Here is a 22,335-nt window from a genome sequence, read left to right as displayed (position 1 = left end):
AATCGTGTGTAGATGAAAACCCATCGAAGAAGAAATAAAAAAAGAGAAAAGAAAATACGTTTGCGTTCAAATAATTTTATTACGATACAACGGATCTAAAGATACAGAAGAAGAAAAAAAAAAATGGACGGAAGATCGAACGATTCACGATCGAAAGATCGTGAGAAAGTACAGAAACGAGATTCTTTTTTCTCCTTTTTCTCTTTTCTTTCGAATAAGCATAACGAAACGATCGATTCGAATTCGATTCGATCCCCCTCCTGCTTCGATCCGTGGCGAGTAGACAGATCCGATCCAGAAACCTCGTTCACTACTTGGCGTATTAGATCACGTAGCTTTTGTAAATGTAGGAGGCAGCAGGCGCGTAACCAACTGAGATGGACGCCGGGTAGTTGGGGTAGAGAAGTGGCGAGCCGATGTTGGAGATGACGGGTGACGGCAGTGGAGCGGCCGGCAGCGGGGCGGCGGAGAGCAGAGCGGCCGGTGCAAGAGGCGAGGGTGTCGGAGCCGGGGCTGGGATCGGAGCCGGCGCTGGCGCGGCCAACGCGACGGCCAACAATCCGGCGAGCAACAGCTGCGCTCGAAACAACACTCTCGAAATTAGTACCATTAGATCTCTCCTTCTTTCTTACGGTAATCTCGCACTCACCGTTTTCAACATGCTTGTTTTCAGACAGCGTACCACCTCCTGTACGACGACGATGGGACGATTACACGCCGATAGGCGAGGAGACGCCGCTTATATAGGGCGCGAAACCCGCGACCAACGCTCTCCCATCTTTCTTTTGCATCCCCTTTTATCCTACACCCAACGCGAAGGGCAACAGCAGCAGGTTCCTCCGTGCAGGGACCTTCTTCTTCTTCTTCTTCTTCTTCTTCTTGGTGGATCGAACCTTTTTTCGACTCGCTCGACCAATCCACTTCTCCTCCTCTTCTCTTTCCGTTTCGCAACGATTTCCCAGCGACTAACTACGGTCTCCATCTCAAGGTTGAGAGCGTCCCAACAATACGCGTCATTTCCTTCTTTTTCATGGAGGTTGCGTTCCAGCAACTTCCCCCTCTCCCCACTCCCGCAGAAACGCGAACAGGTTTTCCCCTTTCGAGCCGCGTCGTCCTTCGAAAAACGATTTACGATCCAAATATCGTTCAACGACTCGCCAACAAACAAAGAGTACGAGGAACTGGGTTTCGATCGAAATTATTCAACGTCCGGATCGTTTATCTACATATAGAGTAATATGTGTCTTCGATTTTCACTTTTCTTGGACGAAAGTTGAAGAAGGAAGTTGAAGAAAGGGATATCAAAACAGTTGTTCATCTAGTCAGAAGATGGAATTGGAATGGGAAACTTTCGAATATTAATAGCGATAATAATAGTAATGGGAAGAACGTGTGTACGTTCCCCTCTATGTATGGGAGACACACGAGACCGCACCTTAAAAAGAAACCGGGCGTTCGCCGATCTCGGCCTCCCGGACCCCAGACGAACTTGAACTTGAGAAAAAAAGCGTCTGTTCGCTGCCTTGAAGTTGTCCAGCCTTGCGTCCGACTCGAGATAAAGATGGAAAGTGCGAAAGGCATGAAGAAGCAGAGAAGAGACGCTTAGACTAGATCCGGTAAAGAGTCGATCGAAATATTTCCTTTTTTCTCTCGATCGTGGTAAATAAAGATCCGTCTACGGATTTAGAATCGGGACGAATTGTGGCGCGACGAAGGAAGGAAAGAAGGAAGATTGGACGTAGAAAGATTAAACGAAAATACTTGCTTACGATGTACCGTGTGGGAAGCGCACAACGATCCGCGTAATTACTCGGGCGACGTTATAACCTTGTTACACGTTCCGGCCGGACAGCCACACGTAGTCGAAACGATTATACAATTGCCCGCTTTACGTAATATCACGATACCCCGTGCAAGTGTCCGCCCTGTGCTTTTCTTTCGATCAAGGTCATCGAAATCGATCGATCGCATTTGTTGCGAGTGATGGCTCGGTTTACAAACGAGGCGGGGGAGGAGACGAGGCGCGTGAAAACGCGACGCTTCGAGTCCAGCATTCGAAATGCCGAGTCGAGGAGGACAGGAGGACTTTCGCAAACGAGCCGCGCATCCACTTTTCGTAAGCGAACCACCACCTGTGATCGGTATAAAGCGAGGACGCTTCCACGACCTCTTCACTCGTCGCTCGACACCCGAATCGAACAAACCTAGCCGAAAAATGATCAAGACAGTGGTGAGTGGAAAATACCGAGGAAAAATTTCTTAACCGACGTCGACTTTATTTCGACTTTGTTCCCCTTTGTTTTTCAGTGCATCCTCCTCTTCGTCGCGGCGCTGGCGTCCGCCGGACTGGTCCCTGCCGCCCCTTTGGCCGTGGCCCCAGCGGTGGCCGCCGTTCCAGCGCCCATCGTCACAGCTAGAAGCAGTCAAGTCGTGGCCAGGAATTACAACACGCTGGCCGCCGCGCCGCTCGCTGCCGCCCTACCCGCGGCCGTCGCCGCGCCATTGCCGGCCGCGTATCCACCGGTCGCCGTCGCCGCGGCTCCGCTTCACGCGGCACCGCTCCCGTACGCCGCGCTCAACTATCCCGCTGTTGCCATATAATTCGTCCCCCTAAGTACGATCGTCCGACCTGTTGCTTCCTTATGTTTTCTTTGTTTTTTATCAAATAAACTGCAAATTCAAACAAACATGGCCGTTCTTCGCTTCTTACTTACTCCTTCCTGCACGCTCGCCTCTGTTTTAAAAAAGAAACAAAGAAATTGGAAAGAAAGAAATTGGAGATAGGATATTTAATCGCGAAAATGAATTTAATAGAGTAGAAACGTTTAATAAGATCGAATCGAACGAAAGTTAAAAAAGTTTGAACGAGTAAGAAATCGTTTGAATCGCTTTTTCTTGGATAATAATCGAATTTTTCCTCGACACATAGCGCAATATAATTTGATTTTTCCAAAAAAATTTCCTATATTACTGGAGATAAATTTGTTACGTGTGCATCTTAAATATACGTATATATTATCATTGTCATTTATGTAATGAATAAACATTTTTTAAAGAATTTAACGATATTGTTCGTTCACAAAAAAATGTTCATGTTTTTCCTCCTCTTTTCCAAATCGTTTCCAAATGATCGGATTAATGATATCCGAGCGAGGAAATTAGATTTCTCTCTCTCTCTCTCTCAGATGTGACACAAAAAAAGAAACAGGTTGCAACGCAGAATTCGATACGATGTTCTATATCGGACGGATCGAAAGAAAGTTGATGAACGAAGGCAGTAGGAGATTCGACTCACGTTTAACGAACGATCTTCGAAACTTGCTATGTCCCAATCGTTGTAAACGCAAGTACGCACGACCGCGTTCCATGTTCGAAGCAAGCATGGGCCGCACCCAACCACATATTACCCGTGAAACTGAAATTCGAACATCGATGCCTCTACCACCATCGTCCACCACCATTAATTTTAATCGCAACTTTGCATACGCGAGAAAATATACGTAATAAACATTCTCTCCTAGTAAGATAATTAAGCGCCATTTATTGCATCATCATTTCAACATCAATATATATATATATATATATTTCTCTTTAATTACCGAATCTCACGAAAAGAAACTAGATTTATCGAATTTTTCTCCTATTTACGAGAATGTTCCGGAGGAAGAAAGAACGTTTGGAAGGTGATCGTATCGTGGACGACATCAGGATAACAAAAGGTGAGGAGAAGAGAAGAGGAAGAGAAGAAGAAGAAGAAGAGGAAAAAGAAGGTTATTTAGATTTGGAGACGTAGAGGCAGTTACCGTTGGTAATCGCAGGCGTGGCCTAAAACGAGCAAAAGTAATCCGGTATGCAGGAGCGTGCCCCTGGTCGCATCGTGCCACGAACCAATGTTACGAACAACAAGTATATACCCGTAGTGGGAGTGGATTCCCGGACGAAACTCGCTATAAAAGACCCCCTGGCTAATCCATCGTAGTACAGTTGTCCATCGCGACTCGCTCGAAACACATTCGAGATTCTTGAACGCAATTAAAATGTTCGCCATGAAATTCTTGGTAAGTTGGATTCGATGAAAGTTTCGCGAATTACCGAATCTTTCGATCGCCTTTGTTTATTTTCTTCTTTTTTCTCTCTCTCGAAAAAAAAAGGTTCTGCTCGCCGGATTGGTCGCCGCGTGTTCGGCCGGCTTGATCCCAGCCGCCGTCCCAGCCGCTGTCCCAGCCGCGTTCGCAGCGGCACCGGTTCCAGCAGCTTTGACGGTCGGAACCTACGCGACCAGCTACAACGCGCACGCTGTTAATCACGCGGTCGCTGCGCCGTACATCGCCAGCCCTGTGATCGCCCACGCCGCGCCACTCGCCTATTCCAGCCTTCCCGCGGCTGCTTTGGTCGCCGGCAGGCGCTGAGAATTCTCAGGCGTCACGATTCGAGGACAATCCGTTCGGGGGAAACATCCGGTTACGTTTCGCACGGTGAGATCGACCTTGGCGATACCTGCGAATTTCCACCATCAGTGAGGATCAACTTGGATCGACCTGTCGTTCATCTTGCAACAATGGATGCCGATTACGTTTCCACCGTGTTTCCCTCTCGTTTTATCCTTATCCTTCCTCCTCCTTTTTTCTCGTTACCATGAATGTTGATCCATGAATTTTTCGCCTTTCTTATTTGCAAAAAAAAAAAAAGAAGAAAAAGAAACGAATAAAAAAGATCTTTATCAAAGTTATTTTATTTCTCTTCATTTCATCCTCATCGCGAAATTAACGATAAGAAATATTTGTATTTCGATCTCGATCGTGTGTGTAGGAAGAGAGAGAGAGGGGGAGAGGGAGGGAGGGAGAGAGAGGAGGGGAGAGAAAGAGCGACGAACGCGAAGTTGGCGGGATAAACGATCGGCGAGACAAAAGATTCCAAGGCAACCGGGAAACAAACGACAACTCGTTGATTTCGTCGCCGATTTTTTTTCTTGATCGTACGTACGCTCAGGACAAACTCTTTGTTTCAGGCTAATTTCTCGAGTATTGTAGAAAAATATAGTACCGATAGAATAGCAAAGATAGAGGGAATCGAGCGAAAAGTGTTCGCGAGTAACGAAATCGTGTCGGGAACGTAGTGCGTGGAAATCGAAGATCGAAAAAATGCGTGAAATTGCCCATCTCCAAGCTGGTCAATGCGGCAATCAGATAGGAGCAAAGGTATTTTTCGTTAACGTAATTTTACCTTATCTCTTCCTCCCTTCCTCCTACCCGATCTTCTTGCTTACTTTTCTTTTTTTCTCTTTCCCTCCCCTCCCTCTCTCGTCACGCACAGTTTTGGGAGGTGATCTCCGACGAGCACGGTATAGATCCAACCGGCACCTACCACGGCGACTCCGATCTCCAGCTGGAACGCATAAACGTTTATTACAACGAAGCGTCGGGAGGGAAGTACGTTCCAAGAGCGATCCTGGTCGACTTGGAGCCGGGGACGATGGACGCGGTACGCTCCGGCCCGTTCGGCCAGATATTTCGGCCGGACAATTTCGTTTTCGGGCAGAGCGGCGCCGGGAACAATTGGGCCAAAGGCCACTACACCGAAGGCGCTGAACTCGTCGACTCGGTCCTCGACGTGGTCCGGAAAGAGGCCGAAAGTTGCGACTGTTTGCAAGGATTTCAGTTAACTCATTCTCTCGGTGGTGGAACAGGAGCTGGAATGGGAACGTTGCTTATATCGAAAATTCGTGAGGAATATCCGGATAGAATTATGATGACGTTCAGCGTGGTGCCTTCTCCGAAGGTACTAGCCTGTTTCCTCCCTTCTCTCTCTTTTTCACTTTCATTTTAATTGAAACCGCGGATGTGCGATTTTTGCGCAGGTATCCGACACGGTGGTCGAACCCTATAACTGCACTCTGTCGGTGCATCAATTGGTTGAAAATACAGACGAGTCTTATTGTATCGATAACGAGGCCCTATACGATATTTGCTTCCGTACGTTGAAGTTAACGACACCGACTTACGGTGATTTGAATCACTTGGTGAGCGCAACGCTTAGCGGAGTGACCACGTGTTTAAGATTTCCTGGACAACTAAACGCCGACTTGCGTAAACTCGCTGTAAATATGGTACCCTTCCCCAGATTGCATTTCTTTATCCCAGGTTTCGCACCCTTAACGTCCAGGTGCGGTATCTAATGTTTCTAAATTTAACTTGAATATATATAGTTAATATATATAGATATATATATATATGTATACGTATAAAAAAGAAAAAAAAAGAAATGTCGCCTCGAACAAAATCGTTTCATCTTTCGAAACAGAGGTTCGCAGCAATACAGAGCTCTAACGGTCCCGGAACTCACGCAACAAATGTTTGACGCGAAAAACATGATGGCGGCGTGCGATCCTCGCCACGGTCGTTACCTGACCGTGGCAGCCGTCTTTCGAGGGAGGATGTCGATGAAGGAGGTGGACGAACAAATGCTCAATATTCAAAATAAAAACAGTAGTTATTTCGTGGAATGGATTCCTAGTAACGTTAAGACTGCCGTGTGCGACATTCCCCCTCGCGGGTTAAAAATGTCGGCAACTTTCATTGGGAATTCAACGGCGATTCAGGTAAAACTCGGACGAGAAATATTCGATCGAGCGAGAAAAAAATTTTTTTATCCCGTTTGAAATTCCCGTAGGAATTGTTCAAGAGAGTATCGGAACAATTCACGGCGATGTTCAGGCGGAAAGCTTTCCTGCATTGGTACACGGGAGAGGGGATGGACGAAATGGAATTCACCGAGGCTGAGAGCAATATGAACGACTTGGTCTCCGAGTACCAGCAATATCAAGAGGCTACCGCCGAGGAAGAAGGCGAGTTCGACGAAGAAGAAGAGGGTGAGGGTGAACACCCGTAAAAGTTGAATTGTCTTTTAAAAAAGAAAATATATATATAGTATAAATTTCGTTCCTTATGAAAAAGTGCCTGTATCACACGAATTAGTATTGCGTTTAAAAATAGATTTCTCTCCTTAACACGTTCGAATCTTCCACCTCACCTTTTCAACGACTATCTTACTCAATCTGTCCTCTTAAGTCAGCGTTTATTGTAACTTTAAAAAAAACACATCGAAATACGTTTTTTCAATATATTATGTAAAATCGACCACCAATAAGATTTTTTCTTGGCAAATTGTTTTTAATAAAAATCCACCGATTAATCGGCTACGGCTATATAATAATCGAAACCTCGTTTCCATTGATCCGTTTCATCGGGCAGTTTTCTTCTTGTTGCGTTGTTGTTTCTTATGCGCGTGTTCGTCTATCCGCGCATGCGTCTTGTGCACGTTTTTTGCGCATCTGCCTCGTCCGCGAAATAAACGGCCACCGATGGATCGTCGAGCGGTGAAAGCACAAGTCGAAATCTCCAACGATCGGCCCAACGAATCATTGAGCGTCCTGCGAAACGAAAACGCGGATAGTATTGTTAACGGTATCGTTATATTCGAGGCGATTCTTTTCATCGTGCCACCACCACCGTTCTACATTCGATCGGTCGAGGTCTCTCTCCTCGAGATTACTACATTCGCGGTTGGCGAGCCACGAACAGAGACGGTACACACAACGTTGCAGAAATCTCTCCTGCTTTGCAACGCGCTGTTTATCGTCTCTACGCATCTTTTCGCCTCTTTCGTTCGTAATTCCTTCCCATCCCCCTTCCATCGTTACATACAATTCCATCTTTATCCTTTGTCCCGATGTGCTCTTACCGAACGTAACGCAAATTATATTATTACGTACGTAAAACCGTATCGAATCTAATATATAACCGTAAGTATTTGCATCGAACAGGTGCTAATAAGCAACGGTTACGTGAATGTAAATATAACCAAAGCGGATGAGAATAGACTGCGAATATCGATTACTGGAAATCTGCTTGTCGAAGCGAGAAGAATTTGTCGTAGGGCGGTCGCGAAGAGAAGATTTTTCCGTTTATTATAATTCGAATAATAATTGAACTAACGTATACGCTCGAACGTGATGCAATATGGCGTGATGCGTTTGCTCTATTTTACCGACAAATACCGAGAGAGCACATTCGGGATCATCGCGTATTACGAATAACGTAGAAATTTTTTTTTTTCTTGTTTGAAATATATCGTTCGCGATCTCTACGAAACCTCGAGTGATTCGATTCCGAACGACGATGGCCACTTTTATAGCGGAGCATCCCCCTTCCCGAACGACCGACTGGTTAACTTTTGACTTCGAGAGCCTCGAAAATCCTGTCTGGTGGTGGTGCCGTAATCCGAAAGTCTTTGCACGATATCCGACATGAGGCCAAGGCCTTCCGGATTTGGGCGTTGCCTAGGCTCATGGTTATCGGCGATCTCGGAGTCCTCCGCCGATCTTTCCATTCTCGTAAAAGCTGTAGAGAAACGAGCAAGGACGAAAAAACGGGAGAAAATGAAAGATAAAAAAAAAAAAGAAGAAGAAAAAAAAAGTGTAAGCTCGTGGAGGACGAACTTTGTCGTTGGACGGCGTTCACCACGACGTGAAGAGCGGGGGAGGGGGAGGCATTTACGAAACGCGACCTTGCCGCGAAATACGCGACCAGTCAGTCGCGTATGACAAAAAAAGATTAACGAAACGAGGGAAAGGGAAAGGAGGAAAGATACGAGGTGGACCGATTCCGGAAAGAACACGACCGCCTCGTAAATTATCAGGGCACGCCATGCGAAGTCAAGTTGGATCGCTTCGTTTTCGTAATTCGATTTTTCTTTCTTTCTTTTTTTTTTCTTTTCGTTTTTTTTTTTTTTTCGTTCCGAAAACGAGTAATTTCCTAAATTTTATTACGAGTTGTTATTTCTAAACGACGCGCCTCGGTACGCGTCGCGATGCATTTTCGGTACGGTAACGGAGTGGGCGTTAAAACACGGATTACCAATCGTTACTCAATCGAATTCCAGGTAAACAAGCCTGTGTGTAATCGGTATCGATGCGTTACGTTAACGTAGAAATAGAGATCTGATTACGAGATGGGGATTCGCGCGTATTATTAATTAACGAACGGTCGGTTAATTAATAGAAATTATCTCGAAATACAAGTGGGCTTTGCCCGTTATAGATGTTTGTCCGTACCTCTTACGATACTTAACGCCTATACTCGTTCGCGAATTCGTTCTCCCCGTTTAACGACGAGACGAGGGATCACTCGTTACCGGGCGGGTATCGAAAAAGAGAGCGACCAGGATCTTTGGAGCACGCGGATCCAGATCGAGGCGCGCAAAAGGCCTTGGCAATGTTCTCGCGCGCAAAGGTAAGAAGCGAAAAACGCAAGGACCCTGAATACACGCCGAGCTGTTGAAGGTAACGCGTAAGTGGTAGGACAGCGTTCGTTCGAGCCGGGTCGAATCGGATGGAATGGAGTGCGCTCGGTTTCTTGGGTGGGAGAGGTCAAGTCGGGCGAATAAAAGGGCAGCCGCTCGACTAGTCAAGCATCATTCGACTGTCAGCGATCTCAGCCGCTATAGTACGAATTCTCGAGCCGCTTTTTTCGTCGAGTAGAAACGACTACAGCAACCATGTACAAATTCGTCGCTCTGTTCGCCCTGTTCGCCTGCGCCCTGGCCGCTCCAGCGCCGGAACCAGCACCAGGCTTCTTGGCACCAGCCGTCCACGCCGCACCCGTGGTCGCCGCTGCCCCGGTCGCGGTCGCTCACACCCTTCCGGTCGCCACCAGCTACGCCAACACCTACAAAGTATCCGTGAAGAGCCCGCTCGTTGCAGCAGCTCCCTACATCGCCGCCCCCGTGGCCACCGCCGCCGTCGTCAAGACAGCCGCACCGCTCGTCGCCGCTGCACCAGCCGCGGCCGTGTACGCTCACGCCCCGGTCGTCGCCACGTACTGAATCCACTCAACTGCGACAACTCAACATCTCAGCCGTCTCTAGTCGATCCTGCTTTTTCCAATCACGGTATTCTCCTCCCCCTCCCGATCATCTCACCTGGAATCGGACATGATTCGAAAATCAAAGCTGTCGACTATTAATTTTCGTCAATAAATTTTTGCTAATTTTCATTCTACGCCTATGCGTTTTTCTTTCCGTCTCCTGTGTTTCATTACCATTGATTCTTTCCATTGTTTCTTGGTATTTCCTCCTCCCCCCTTTCTTTCATTTATCTTTTCGAAATTTACGTTTCGAAAATTCGATCCATCCATGTACAACAACTGTTGAGATCGACAAATTTACGAGATGAGGAAATTTAGGGATAATTATAGTAATATATGTTAGAAGAAAATGGTTAATCCTTCGAGCATTCTAGAAAGTTCCTTGGCCTCGAGTTTAAGGACGAGTAAAATATGTACCTAGATCGCCCTGCGAACCGGTTACAATCGCCGAGTGGATTTTTGTCGTCCGAACAGGTACCGCCCTTATCCCTTCTTCACGTGGGTGCATCGACACCAGGATTTTACGCAAAATCTCGGTGTTTTATTTTTTTTTCAAAACTTTTGTTGTTGAAAGCGAATTTTCAGAATTTTATCTTTTTTTTTTATAGAAACACTGCAACTTTTCCGCAGAAATTCGTGCGCAGAAACGGACGGTTCAACGTATCGATCATCGTTGAATCGATATTCAATGGAAGATAATTTTCATTATAACTCAATGGCAATATATTACGTCACAAGTTTTCGACGCCCGCTTATGTCAATCAATCCACGCTATACTCATTCCGTCCAAGCTTACGTTTCGATTATCGTGCCTCGACAATTCTATTCTCAGTTCTATTCTTTGTCCTTTGTGAAGGATTCTCTCGATCTAAAATTAAACGTTACATCTTAACTCTTATAGAAGAGTTTTCAGCAGCGTACCGAACAGCATCCGATTGTACTGCCTGCACCGATTTAATTAAATTTCGATCAAAATTATTCCCATTCTTTATTCAATTTTTCTTGTGGAGCTGGTAGTCGGGGGAAAAAAAATATTCCCTAAGATTTTTCACGCACGCCCGTTCAAGGTGAAGCCACGTTACAGGATAAGTCCCGCCCCTGAAGTCAAAGAGGAATACAACAAACATGTGTAGGGAACGAAGACGGGTTTCCTTTTTACGGCACCTCCAAGATCTCTATAAGTAGGAGAGATTCCCCTCGATCCACGGTCAGAAATAAACGAGCTTTTGTGCGCGCAAATCTCGGATTCATCATGCTGAAATTCGTGAGTAAAACGAGTATTTTCCTCTTTTTTTTTCCGCGAATCATTTACTTGGATCTCGTAGATATGATAATTTTCGCGTTCACCTCCCCCTAAGAAAAGAAATCGTCGATTCCTTCAGGTCGTTCTCGTTGTCGCGATTGCCACGGTTGACGCCGCTCCAACGTCCTCGTTGCCAGCTAAAACGGAGAGTCCGCCAATCCCGACACTGCCTGCATTACCGATTTCTTCGGAATCAGCCGCAACGTTGGCACCGCCGCACTCTTCCGCATCTGCCAAATCTTTGAATATGATGGCCGACGTAAAAACACCGGCCTCCACGACCAAACTGGCCAATTTGACACCCCTGGCGACACCACTAGCCGCAGCACCCATTCTCTCACCTCTACAGGTCTGTAAACGACAGCTGTTCGATCGAGCAGCTACTCATCCGATCGTTTCTCGTCTGTTACACGCGCAAGGTAACTCTGTTTCCTTTCTTCCAGATCTCGGCGTACGCTTACGCCTTACCAGTTTTACCTCCGATCGAACTGGCGGCAGCACCTTCCACTTACTCGATCGAACAGCACGGTTATCGTATTATCTACTGACGTCACTCGCTCTTGGATTCGAGCGGTAACTGGATCTAGCCAGTATCAACCTGCGGAATAACTTTTGGAATAAACTTCTCCCTTCTCATAGATTATTCTCATGTATCTTATATCGATAAATTTGTTCGGCAAACCACGAAATATATAGTTAAATATCAATTCGTAAAATCAAAATGTTGGTTCAAATACTCGTCTTCCTCCCTTCCTTACCTACTTCCTTAAACGTGAATCGAAATCGAAAGTGAAAATAGACATCGCTTTCTCTGCGCCAACGAAACTTTTTCACGCGTGTCATATGAAAACGATGCGCGAGGAATAATAATATTCGCTTCATTTACCATGATACCACGTAATCTTTAATTTAATGTTTAAAAAAAAGAGTTTTCGGTGTAAATATAATTCGCAACGATTTCGGTATTTGCCTCTTTTCTTTTCTCTCTGGTTTTTCCCAGTACTTTCGAAAATGTAAGCGGATTGCGATTTCCGTGAATCGAAGTCAGTTGGCACGCGTAAAATCTAGAGGGTTACGAGAAAGAGAGAGGGTGGAAAATCCGCGTTACGTAACATCTATGCAATATCATATTGGTTTCTAACATTTCACAATTGTTCGCAAATTAATCCGAATTTGATCTTTACTGTCGTCGTATAATTTTAATCTGCCGATATGACGATCGAACATTTATAAATTGATCGATTTTTTTTTCTTGAACAAACAGAGAGGAACACACTTTCTCCCGGATCTCGAAAGTATAGATATAAACAGAACAGAAATGCTACGGAAATAATACATTGAAGAGGCGTTCGAAAACAGTTTAATTTTTTTTAATTTCATCAACATCACATTTTCGGTATTGAAAATTCGAAGCTTCCAAACACGGAACGTTTTCGTAGTTGGATCAATCGCTCCTTTACTTTCCCATTTTCAAGGCAATAGGAGGAGAAATTGGTAACTTTCTTGTAATGCTTTCTCGCGATTCAATAATTATAGTTATCGAGTTCAGACTGTATTAGATATTTAAATTGTATTAGAATATCTAATTTGGATGAAACAAAACTTTTTCTGTTTTAACTTTATTCGAAGTCTCGAGCGGAGTTAAGCTATCTCTTTCGATAATTAATCCGATCAAATTATGCGTTGATTTTAGATTAGCTCTTGTTAAAGGAGGAGACTTCATGGACGACGTTACGTAAAGCTATGTATTAACGAAAATCCCCAGTTACGCAATACGGTTGCGTAGATTTGTACGCACCTACGTTGCTCGTGTCGCGTCATCCGTCTCTCGATCCACCGCTGAATTTTTATTATTTTTTTTCTCTTCTTTTAATTAACAAATCAAACTTTTATAATATGCACATACATATAAATATATTCTCGATCTGTATCAACGTCATTCCCCGCGCGACAAAATGTGAAAAACTAAATTCATTGACCTTTCCTTAACAATTGTATATCGGCGAATCCCATGAATATATTTATGAATAAAATTATGAATAAATATATATATATATATATATATATATATATTACCATTTCACAATGATAATTCGTCGCTTTTTGTATTTTTCGTAGCGAAATAAAAGGAGAATGTGACCTAGGGTATTACGCGATCCGATGCGTGTTGAATTGAAAAAGCACGTGGTGTGGCGCGAATTTCACGCGAGCTGAAAGAGTACTCGGCGCGGGTCGAGGAATCTATCCAAAACGGATGTCCGGCAAGCATGAGTCACAAGTCATACCCCACTAGTGGGTTGTTGGTGCTGGGGTCTCAGCATCTCCGAAAGGGACGTCTATATAAGATACGAATGGCATCGGTGAACGCACAGAGTAACCTCGTTCATGGAGAAAGCGTTTGGTTAGAGAGCGAAACTCGACTCATCGAAAACGCATTTCGCTGTCAAGTTGATTATAAAAAAATCTTGGATAAGTTTTCGTTGCGACGAGAAGATAAGGTAAGAATTAAACCAGGATCGTTTCGCCCTTCCTTTTGACTTTCGTTTCCCCCTCAACTTTCTCCCGCTTTCGTTTTCACTTACAGACAATTTAAAATTACAGACAGTTTAAAATTTTGGATTATTTTTTTTTTTTAAACGGAAACATTGTTATACGATATACGTATATATATTTAGTATTCGCCGAACGAAGTAGGAATACGTTTAATACCGCGCAAATATTACGCAACAACTTTCACCCAAGTCGAAAATTTTCGAAAAGAAGACTGGAAGACATGTGTTACCTACGTAGGCGTGTAAAAGACGCGCAAAGACCTGCTCAGGCGACTTTCTCCCAACATCCTCTCGCTTTCGTTCGGTTGAGGTTTGTCGGTCGGTCTTCATTATTGTTCCAATATCTTTCGTCGACGCTCGCTCTTTCCTCGCTCTTTAAAAAATTTCTACCGTCGAACGAGTTAATATCGTTCGACGGGAAAGAGAAAGAGAAACGACACAATACAATCTTTCGTCGATTTTTCTCCTTAGAATAATGCTGAGGTTCGTTTGGTTACTCGGAATAGTCGTTCACACTTTTGCGACACAAGTGCCGGTGAATAATCCCGGTGAATGGTCATGGCAAGCAGATAATCTCGAGAATCCGGGCAAAGGTGAGACGCAAGGAAAAAGAGCTATTTTAGATAGCCATGGAGATGCGAATTCGAACATAGAAATCGTCAATCCTCCCAACGAGCAACGATCCGTAAGTAGACTAAGAAAGTTCTTACGATGATCTCTCCTATGATTATAACGTATTATTTTAAACGATGTATCGACGTGTCTTCTATATATAGGTAGAATCGGTGATCGACGAAATTCTCGTATCTAATCGACAGGGTCGCAATGTTGAGGGTTTCGACCAATTATACGCAGATCCGGAGGTGAAAAATGCTCTTCAATTGGGAAACGAAACGATCGCTCGTACGTACATCAGGGATAAACTATGCTCTCTAGGATTAATGAACGTAAGTGTCTGGATGGATTTAAATAAAAACTCGATCGAAAAAAAAAAACAGGAAAAATGAAATACGAAAATTATTTACTCAGTGCGAGAATATCGAGGGACGTCGGCCGTACTACTCTCCTCATCGTGGGATATATCCGCAAGATATAATTTACGCTCAACCCGTGACTATCAAACCTGTCGGCAGACCTCTACCAGCTATACCTGTGAAACGACCATACACCCCTGCCATAAGACCGCCTGGATTTATTTCCTCCGGACCACCAGCGCCGGAAGTGATCTATGGAGTTGGTGGTGCGCCTCATCCGCCTTCGTTTGTCTCCTCCTCTTCTTATCCCGCGTTCAAGAAACCCGGTTATCCCTCATTCTCGACGAGGCCTGTGTACGAGGCAGGAATTACTAACGAAAATTTCGAATTCGCGAGCAACGGTCAATTGATCGACAAAAAGCAGATCGCGTTGAGACCGACGATCGGCTCGGAAACCGTCCAACAACACGTTCATCATCATTATCATCACGCGAATGGTGGCGCAACGATCGGTGGCGTCCCTTCGTCTCTTAGTTACGGTACTGGAAATATAGGAACGAGTTACGATATTCCCAACTCTGGAGTGCTCGGTGCCGGTTTCCAGGACTTGGACGATTATAAAAAAGCGTTCAAAATAAAAGAGACGACAAACAATGATGGTTCCGTGTCGGCGAACAGCTACGCTGAGAAATATCCCGTGTATGAGAAACCGATGCGAGATTTTGATTTGCATGGTAAGGCGGACGGTTATAAATCTGGTAAATACTTTTCACCGGGCAACTATGTTTCTCCTAACGCCGTTCAATCGTCTTCCAACGATTACATTACCTCTGGATCGACTAGCAGCTATTATTACGGAAACAACGATAACGAAGGCAATGATTTTTATACGGAGGATTGCGTCTGTGTACCGTATGGACAGTGCTCAAGGGAACAAGCAGGTCGTAAGGACGATTTATTCCTTCCCATCGATCCTCGAAATCTGAAAAAGAATATCGAGGCCGAAACGGAGACAGCTGCGGTAGTGATAGACAAGAATACGAACGAAACGTTTGCCATCGGGTCGAACGATTTTCAAACTATTACACAGAAGGATGAGCAGCGAACAGAGGAAACGAACATGGCTCGAAGCAAGAGGGAGACGACGACGACTAGCGAATCAGTAAACATCGAAGGAAGAAAGAAGTCTGATGGTGAAGGGGTAAGAATGTTCAAGTCTTGTTACTTTGTTATTAGAAGTTTGCCACTAGATAGAATCGTTGATATTGTCGTCGTCATTTCGTTTCGAATAGCGAAAGTCAGAGGGCAGGGTCCCGGGTTTTTATATTTATGAGTTGTAATTTCGAACGAATATCGAATAGCATAACGAAATAGTAAAATACGGAAAGTATGTCGGTCTCTATCCACGACTGGTTCGACTCTCTGGTTGCAGAGACTCGACGCTAATGATCTGGACTCTTCGAAATTAAACTTCAAGCCGACCTGGGGAATTAGTTTCGGTCTACCGCAAACCGGTGGCCCGTACCCGATCAACCCTTACGGTAGCAATGTTCTGGTAAATCCATACAGAGGATACGGTTCGACCGATCAAGGCATAGATTTAGGCCTGGTCTCCGTGAATCCTCTGCTAGCTGTACAATTCACCAAAGACGAATACGGCGAAAAAGTGGTAAAACCGTTTGTCAATTTTCACGTAACGCCTAATCGAAATATCGTACGGAAACTCGGGCATCTGCTCTCTCACAAGAAGCAAACGCTGTTCGAAAGTTATGGACCTTCGTATGCGCCGTATTATTCCCCCAAACCTATCGAGTTTTACGAAAAACCATATTACGTAAACCAACCCGGTCCTTTATTCCATCGTTATACGAGTTATCGTGAGACACCTCCTTATCCCCATCGATATTCGGATTACTATCGAGACGACGATAACGATGACGATAACGATGACGATTACAATTACGATTACGAGGAGAATTATCATGGTATCGCGCGTAGCAATGATAAAATATCTACCGATCATGCGAATGGATCAACGATTCCAAAACAAACTGATGGCAAAGTTTTATTTCCGAATAGAAGAAAGCGTGACGTACAATCTGAAGCGAGAATGGAAACGAAACGTATAACGGAGGTAAGTATTGGCGATCGAAATTAAATAAATCGAGGAGAAAAAAATTTTAAACATTTGACACGTTATACACGCAATGTATATATAAATAGATATAATTTATTTATAATTAAACTTCTGACATGATATATAAATACATCTCTAAATAAAAATTTGATTTTTTCAACAGAGACAATACGCAGGCGTTGGATCAACTCGAATTTGTGGTCCAGGTTATGTTTGTTGTTCGCAAAGACAGCCATCGAGAAAACCACGACCCGGTCAGTGCGGAATCAGATATACTCAAGGAATCAATGGAAGAATTAAAACCCCTTCTTACGTTGATGGTGATGCTGAATTCGGTAAGAAATAGATTTTTAAATCTCGATCGTGTAAAGCCAACAATCAAATTTAATTCATTTATATCCGATAGGTGAATATCCCTGGCAAGTAGCGATACTGAAAAAGGATCCAACGGAAAGCGTGTATGTATGCGGTGGTACTCTGATTTCTCCTCGACACATCCTCACGGCGGCTCATTGCGTAAAAACTTATGCAGCACGAGATCTTCGCGTTCGACTAGGAGAATGGGATGTAAATCACGATGTTGAATTTTATCCCTATATAGAACGTGATATAGCAAATGTCTATGTGCATCCAGAATTTTATGCTGGCACTCTTTATAACGACATCGCCATATTGAAAATAAATCATGAAGTCGATTTCCAAAAAAATCCTCACATTAGTCCTGCTTGTTTACCGGACAAACGCGATGACTTCATTAGAAACAGGTAAACATTTATTTATTTTTATTTATTTATTTATTTACTTTTTTTTATTTATATTTATTCACTTGTAATTTCGTTCTTTTAAAATTAATTTTTCATTATGGGAAAATTATAGATGCTGGACAACCGGTTGGGGTAAAGATGCATTCGGAGATTTTGGAAAATATCAAAATATCTTAAAAGAAGTTGATGTCCCTGTGATAAGCAACCAAGCCTGTGAACAACAAATGAGACGAACAAGATTAGGTCCAGGTTTCAATTTACATCCTGGATTTATTTGTGCTGGTGGAGAAGAAGGAAAAGATGCTTGCAAAGGTGATGGCGGTGGACCAATGGTTTGCGAACGACATGGTCATTGGCAGTTGGCAGGAATTGTATCATGGGGCATTGGTTGTGGACAACCTGGTATTCCTGGAGTTTATGCTCGTGTTTCTTATTATCTTGATTGGATTCAACAAATTATTAATCGTTATTGATTCATCATTAAAAATATCATTCACTACCTCTAATATTTGGATCATATTCAATTTCATTCGTTATTTCGATTTTATTTAAACACATCTACTTTATCACGTTTTAATTGAAATTTCAATTATAACATTAATATAATTTCATCATAACTCGAAGATTCAAAGATTTTATACGATAATTATAATTTATAATATGTTCTAAGAATGTGTATGCTAAGACGTAGTATGCTAAGTAAATTAATTATAATTATTATTTTGTAAACGATTAATAATTATTTTTTTCGTGAGTAGTGATTCGAAGTAAATTCGGATCGTTAAGTACTGCATTTTATTTGCAATATATTTGTTATATTTTGTTGTAATAAACATTACATAATCTTATTATTTCCTTTATTTATTAAAAATATAATTAATCATAATTCAATATAAATCTATTCATATTACATCGTAATAATTTCAAAATAAACAAACTTTCAATATAAACAAAAAATCTAATTTACATTCTTAAAAAAATAAATGTTCCATAATTAATTTGCTGGATAATATATTATTCATCATTATCAAATACTAATCGAAATTATAATATGACAACTATTATAGCAAAAATTTAATTTTTAAATTATATCATGTTTCAAAATTAAAGAAAACACTATAGTCATGTTATGGTAAATAAGTAAAATTAATTATGTAAGAACAAGAAATAGAAAATACTATTTTCATGACTTTTGAATTAAATTTTTTAATCTTCAAGAACTCAAATTAATTAGAATCTAAAAAATATTTTTGGATTAATTATGTTTATATATTTTCTCCTTTTTAAAAATTAAAAAAATATTTGGAAAATTATTCAGAAAGTTAACATTATGACACTATTGCAATGTAAACAGACAACATTAATTGTTATATAATAAAATAAAAAATTATAATAAAATACAAATGTTTTAGCTTCTGAATAAAATTTTTCATTTTTTAAGAATAGAAATTAAAGCTCTGACACTTGTAAATAGTTTGAGATAAACTATGATTCATTATTCTTTCTTGATTGAAAATTATAAACATCTTTTAAAATTGTACAAAAAATAAAGATCAACGCCATCTTTTGAGTATTTTTAAAAATATATTTTCAGTATTCAAGACTAGCGCTAATCCTCAATTCTTAGTTTTTCTTATCTTGTTTCGAGAAAATATTTTAACATTTAGAAAATGGCGCTGATAATCAATTCTTATCCTATCTCTATCCTTTTTTTATTATATTCTATCTTTTCTTTATGCATGTCATTTGTGATACTCTGAAGATGGCGTTGATTTCTGAATTTTTGCTTTATATCTGTCCTTGTTCCACTATTTACACTTCTTGTTTATATTCAACAAGAAATCTAACCTTATTTCAGAGAAAAAGAAATTAGTCGATTTTAAAAACAAAAAAGACATTGAGTGAATAAAATATGGTGATAAAATACATTGGTAGGACACATTATTTGAAAGGCAAACCATTGTGGGAAATATTAGGAAATTTGAAAAACCATGGCGTAGGTAGAATTGTGATACGAAGTACTCAACAAAGATATCCTGAAGCATCTTATATGAAAATACTTAAAGTTGCAGCGTTACCAGATACTTCAAAACATTTTCATGTATATTCTTCTTTCTTATGATTAATATGATAATGATTAATATCATAATTATAATGCAGTAATTTAAACAAAATCAATAAAAAAAATTCCATATTCTAGGATCCACGAAATGTTATAGTATTGGTCGAGCAAGTTTTCCGAGGTCAAAAGATTCCTATACCTGTACAAATAGATATAGTGACATATAAGCCAGATTATATATTGATTCCTAAAGATCAGGAAGCAAATTACATAAACAGAACTGAACAACCAATACAGAAGATCATGCCAAGAACTACAAACTTTCCACCTCTTTTGAAAGAAATATTAATGCGTCAAAGAACAAATCTGAAAGAAGGATCTTCCGATTTAAAACTAGAACTCAAATATGCTCTTTTTGGTATCAAAAATTATAAAATCGCTGAAGAAGGTGAAACTCCTACAGTTAATATTGATATAGGATTAGGAAAACCAGCAAGTCCTAGTTTATATGCAAATATTAAGCAAGAGAATACATCATGAATATAATTTTATATATTCAATGAATCTTATAATGTAATAATAAAAATGAAATATTTTTTTTAACTAGGATGTTTACCCTTTGGTATAATCTTTAAACAAAAGATTGTTTTCCCTCCAGCGATTTTTGTGCTATTGATCGATATTTTTCACATTTAATTATAGCTTCGCGTTCTTGTAGTGAAATATCTGTAAAGAAACAAAATTTTAATATCATATTAAGAATTATATCATTACTGATATAAATTTCAAATAAACCATACTTAAAAATTTTTGAGATTGCAGAATATCACTTTCCTTTTTGTCAAAGAGATTTTTCATCGCAATATCCTAACGAATTAAAATATAAAATAATCGATATAATTAAAATAAAATACAATATAATATATAAGTGTGAATGAAATAAATTATATTTTAAATATATTTCAATTTTTTTATTACCAACCTTCCAAAATTGTCTCATTTCTTGGACATCCGAACGTTTTCTTACAATCCAACCGCGAATATGTCTTTGTATGTATAATGCCGCTTTATCCTCAGACCATAACCAAGATTTTGGATAATATGGCCTAGGACTAAAAATAAATAAATAAAATATATAAAATTTTTATAAAATAAATAAAATGTATATTTTACATATATATATATAATTACATATATATATATATATATATAATATATATATATATATGCATATTTTTTACTTACTTAAGACGCAAATAATCTTTAAATGATGGAATTTGGAATACATTTAGAGGAGGTGAAAATATTTTCGAACGACGTGGATTACGATTCCACAGAATCTCTGCGATATAATCGACACCATTAAAACGACATTTTTGTACCTATTGATGATTTATTTATAATTATTTATATATATTATTAAATATTTGAGTCTCGAATTTAAATTTAACTTTAAATTAGGATTTAAATCATTATTAAATCAATTTAAAAATTACAATTACCCGAAGAACATTTTGTTTAGATGCCTCGATAAGTGTTTCTTCCAATGCAGGTATTAATAACCAAAATATTGTTTGATCAAGATAATTCGAAGGCAACAGATCATTTTTTTCTTGAATAATGATATTCTTTTCCTTTTTTTTTTTTAAATGTTTAGAACAGTCGCAATTATTAAAATTATTTAATATTGAATCAGTAACGGAACTTGACTCAGATATTTCATTTAAACATTCTTTTTCACAAATATTCATTTTACAATTTTCTTTCGATGATATAGAATACCAATTTATATCAAAAATATTTTTCTATTCGAATATTGTATGGTATAATTCAAAGAAAAAGAGCAATGGGATAATTGAATACACGAAAATCATTTGTCAACCATTAATGATATAGCAAACCGTCAAATAACCAGCAAGATCGATTTTTCGATCAAAATTTTTATTATGGAAGGTTTGATAGAATTATTGTAAATCTTTAAAACGATTTTAAAGATTTTTATGAAATTAATCTAAATGCCTGCATGCAAACCATGGTGTCCTTTGGTAAAAATTCAACTAAAAAAAATAGGTATAGCTTATGTTCGTCGTTCTTTATTTGAAATATTTTTACTTATCTTTGCTCTTCAAAATAATTAACACAATTTCCAGCTACTGAAGCACCATGGATTTTAAAGAAAGATCTTCCTCCAAGTGATAAACCAATTATTGATAAAAAAATTTATGAGCCACCAGATATTAAACCTGATATTAAACCAGATATCAGACCAGATATCAAACCAGATATTGAACGAGTTATTGAATATGAATATGATCCAGAAAAAGTAGCAGAGCTTCGGGAATTTTATGAATTAGAGCCTAAAATCAAAGAAGAAGATGTGGTAGAAATTCCTAAAATCAAAAAAGAACCAGAAATTATAAAAGAATATCCTCCTGAGGTCGCGGAGATTGAAAAAGAATATCCTCCTGAGGTCCCAGAAATTGTAAAAGAATATCCTCCTGAGGTCCCAGAAATTGTAAAAGAATATCCTCCTGGGGTCCCAGAGATTGTAAAAGAATATCCTCCTGGGGTCCCAGAAATTGTAAAAGAATATCCTCCTGGGGTCCCAGAAATTGTAAAA

At 40.5% G+C, this 22,335-nt stretch overlaps 9 protein-coding genes across 13 annotated transcripts; 7 read left to right on the top strand and 2 right to left on the bottom strand.

Moving 5' to 3' along the window:
* Positions 1-59: 59 nt before the first annotated feature.
* LOC107999884 (cyclin-dependent kinase inhibitor 1C-like) lies at positions 60-809 on the bottom strand. Its single transcript, XM_017059929.2, has 2 exons — positions 650-809; positions 60-574 (listed from the first exon to the last, which is right to left on the bottom strand). Exons 1-2 carry the CDS (start codon positions 659-661, stop codon positions 323-325), a joined length of 264 nt encoding a protein of 87 aa, XP_016915418.1. The 5' UTR covers positions 662-809; the 3' UTR covers positions 60-322.
* A 1,235-nt stretch (positions 810-2,044) lies between these two features.
* LOC133667289 (large ribosomal subunit protein eL22-like) lies at positions 2,045-2,687 on the top strand. Its single transcript, XM_062085050.1, has 2 exons — positions 2,045-2,230; positions 2,308-2,687. Exons 1-2 carry the CDS (start codon positions 2,060-2,062, stop codon positions 2,599-2,601), a joined length of 465 nt encoding a protein of 154 aa, XP_061941034.1. The 5' UTR covers positions 2,045-2,059; the 3' UTR covers positions 2,602-2,687.
* Positions 2,688-3,902: 1,215 nt separating this feature from the next.
* On the top strand, positions 3,903-4,729 carry LOC133667291 (uncharacterized). Its single transcript, XM_062085052.1, has 2 exons — positions 3,903-4,058; positions 4,152-4,729. Exons 1-2 carry the CDS (start codon positions 4,038-4,040, stop codon positions 4,407-4,409), a joined length of 279 nt encoding a protein of 92 aa, XP_061941036.1. The 5' UTR covers positions 3,903-4,037; the 3' UTR covers positions 4,410-4,729.
* A 162-nt stretch (positions 4,730-4,891) lies between these two features.
* LOC107999879 (tubulin beta chain-like) lies at positions 4,892-7,934 on the top strand. Its single transcript, XM_017059925.3, has 5 exons — positions 4,892-5,198; positions 5,314-5,778; positions 5,858-6,162; positions 6,301-6,598; positions 6,670-7,934. The coding sequence occupies exons 1-5, from the start codon at positions 5,142-5,144 to the stop codon at positions 6,886-6,888; spliced, it is 1,344 nt and encodes a 447-aa protein (XP_016915414.1). The 5' UTR covers positions 4,892-5,141; the 3' UTR covers positions 6,889-7,934.
* Positions 7,935-9,463: 1,529 nt separating this feature from the next.
* Positions 9,464-10,057, top strand: LOC133667290 (cuticle protein 38). Its single transcript, XM_062085051.1, has one exon. It carries the CDS (start codon positions 9,556-9,558, stop codon positions 9,880-9,882), a length of 327 nt encoding a protein of 108 aa, XP_061941035.1. The 5' UTR covers positions 9,464-9,555; the 3' UTR covers positions 9,883-10,057.
* Positions 10,058-11,015: 958 nt separating this feature from the next.
* LOC107999881 (pupal cuticle protein PCP52-like) lies at positions 11,016-11,948 on the top strand. The gene is made up of 3 exons (XM_017059927.3): positions 11,016-11,187; positions 11,306-11,575; positions 11,670-11,948. The coding sequence occupies exons 1-3, from the start codon at positions 11,176-11,178 to the stop codon at positions 11,772-11,774; spliced, it is 387 nt and encodes a 128-aa protein (XP_016915416.2). The 5' UTR covers positions 11,016-11,175; the 3' UTR covers positions 11,775-11,948.
* A 1,615-nt stretch (positions 11,949-13,563) lies between these two features.
* LOC107999878 (uncharacterized) lies at positions 13,564-18,501 on the top strand. 4 transcript variants are annotated; one of them, XM_017059923.3, is made up of 8 exons: positions 13,564-13,724; positions 14,250-14,463; positions 14,597-14,725; positions 14,808-15,953; positions 16,185-16,886; positions 17,053-17,224; positions 17,296-17,653; positions 17,766-18,501. In XM_017059923.3, the coding sequence occupies exons 2-8, from the start codon at positions 14,254-14,256 to the stop codon at positions 18,124-18,126; spliced, it is 3,078 nt and encodes a 1,025-aa protein (XP_016915412.2). In that variant the 5' UTR covers positions 13,564-13,724; positions 14,250-14,253; the 3' UTR covers positions 18,127-18,501. The 4 variants fall into 4 exon arrangements, with proteins under 4 accessions (XP_016915412.2, XP_016915411.2, XP_016915413.2 ...); XM_017059922.3 differs by having other exon boundaries at positions 14,555-14,725; XM_017059924.3 differs by lacking the exon at positions 16,185-16,886 and having other exon boundaries at positions 13,565-13,724; positions 14,555-14,725.
* On the bottom strand, positions 16,963-21,922 carry LOC133667285 (IQ domain-containing protein K-like). 2 transcript variants are annotated; one of them, XM_062084958.1, is made up of 5 exons: positions 21,218-21,922; positions 20,961-21,097; positions 20,698-20,827; positions 20,516-20,582; positions 16,963-20,441 (listed from the first exon to the last, which is right to left on the bottom strand). In XM_062084958.1, exons 1-5 carry the CDS (start codon positions 21,464-21,466, stop codon positions 20,347-20,349), a joined length of 678 nt encoding a protein of 225 aa, XP_061940942.1. In that variant the 5' UTR covers positions 21,467-21,922; the 3' UTR covers positions 16,963-20,346. The 2 variants fall into 2 exon arrangements, with proteins under 2 accessions (XP_061940942.1, XP_061940943.1); XM_062084959.1 differs by having other exon boundaries at positions 16,963-20,582.
* On the top strand, positions 19,566-20,675 carry LOC107999838 (uncharacterized). Its single transcript, XM_017059864.3, has 2 exons — positions 19,566-19,754; positions 19,854-20,675. Exons 1-2 carry the CDS (start codon positions 19,566-19,568, stop codon positions 20,253-20,255), a joined length of 591 nt encoding a protein of 196 aa, XP_016915353.2. The 3' UTR covers positions 20,256-20,675.
* Positions 21,923-22,335: the final 413 nt, after the last annotated feature.

This window comes from Apis cerana, linkage group LG14 (genome assembly GCF_029169275.1).
Source record: "Apis cerana isolate GH-2021 linkage group LG14, AcerK_1.0, whole genome shotgun sequence".
Lineage (NCBI taxonomy): Eukaryota > Metazoa > Arthropoda > Insecta > Hymenoptera > Apidae > Apis > Apis cerana.
The sequence above is the reverse complement of the archived record's forward strand: the minus strand, read 5'-3'. Positions and strand labels throughout refer to the sequence as shown.

What these genes read in the sequence shown, in the direction of transcription:
- LOC133667289 (XM_062085050.1), top strand. Translation starts at nt 2,060, where the DNA reads ATGCCGAGTCGAGGAGGACAGGAGGACTTTCGCAAACGAGCCGCGCAT. An exon ending in GAAAAATGATCAAGACAGTG is followed by an intron (nt 2,231 to 2,307) that starts GTGAGTGGAAAA and finishes TTTGTTTTTCAG; the next exon opens with TGCATCCTCCTCTTCGTCGC.
- LOC133667291 (XM_062085052.1), top strand. Translation starts at nt 4,038, where the DNA reads ATGTTCGCCATGAAATTCTTG. An exon ending in TGTTCGCCATGAAATTCTTG is followed by an intron (nt 4,059 to 4,151) that starts GTAAGTTGGATT and finishes CGAAAAAAAAAG; the next exon opens with GTTCTGCTCGCCGGATTGGT.
- LOC107999879 (XM_017059925.3), top strand. Translation starts at nt 5,142, where the DNA reads ATGCGTGAAATTGCCCATCTCCAAGCTGGTCAATGCGGCAATCAGATA. An exon ending in GCGTGGTGCCTTCTCCGAAG is followed by an intron (nt 5,779 to 5,857) that starts GTACTAGCCTGT and finishes ATTTTTGCGCAG; the next exon opens with GTATCCGACACGGTGGTCGA. An exon ending in TTCGCACCCTTAACGTCCAG is followed by an intron (nt 6,163 to 6,300) that starts GTGCGGTATCTA and finishes CTTTCGAAACAG; the next exon opens with AGGTTCGCAGCAATACAGAG.
- LOC133667290 (XM_062085051.1), top strand. Translation starts at nt 9,556, where the DNA reads ATGTACAAATTCGTCGCTCTGTTCGCCCTGTTCGCCTGCGCCCTGGCC.
- LOC107999881 (XM_017059927.3), top strand. An exon ending in CCATTCTCTCACCTCTACAG is followed by an intron (nt 11,576 to 11,669) that starts GTCTGTAAACGA and finishes CCTTTCTTCCAG; the next exon opens with ATCTCGGCGTACGCTTACGC.
- LOC107999878 (XM_017059922.3), top strand. Translation starts at nt 14,254, where the DNA reads ATGCTGAGGTTCGTTTGGTTACTCGGAATAGTCGTTCACACTTTTGCG. An exon ending in GCTCTCTAGGATTAATGAAC is followed by an intron (nt 14,726 to 14,807) that starts GTAAGTGTCTGG and finishes TTATTTACTCAG; the next exon opens with TGCGAGAATATCGAGGGACG. An exon ending in GATGACTTCATTAGAAACAG is followed by an intron (nt 17,654 to 17,765) that starts GTAAACATTTAT and finishes GGAAAATTATAG; the next exon opens with ATGCTGGACAACCGGTTGGG.
- LOC107999838 (XM_017059864.3), top strand. Translation starts at nt 19,566, where the DNA reads ATGGTGATAAAATACATTGGTAGGACACATTATTTGAAAGGCAAACCA. An exon ending in ATACTTCAAAACATTTTCAT is followed by an intron (nt 19,755 to 19,853) that starts GTATATTCTTCT and finishes TCCATATTCTAG; the next exon opens with GATCCACGAAATGTTATAGT.
- LOC133667285 (XM_062084958.1), bottom strand. Translation starts at nt 21,466, where the DNA reads ATGAATATTTGTGAAAAAGAATGTTTAAATGAAATATCTGAGTCAAGT. An exon ending in AAAGATTATTTGCGTCTTAA is followed by an intron (nt 20,828 to 20,960) that starts GTAAGTAAAAAA and finishes ATTTATTTTTAG; the next exon opens with TCCTAGGCCATATTATCCAA. An exon ending in AAATGAGACAATTTTGGAAG is followed by an intron (nt 20,583 to 20,697) that starts GTTGGTAATAAA and finishes TTAATTCGTTAG; the next exon opens with GATATTGCGATGAAAAATCT.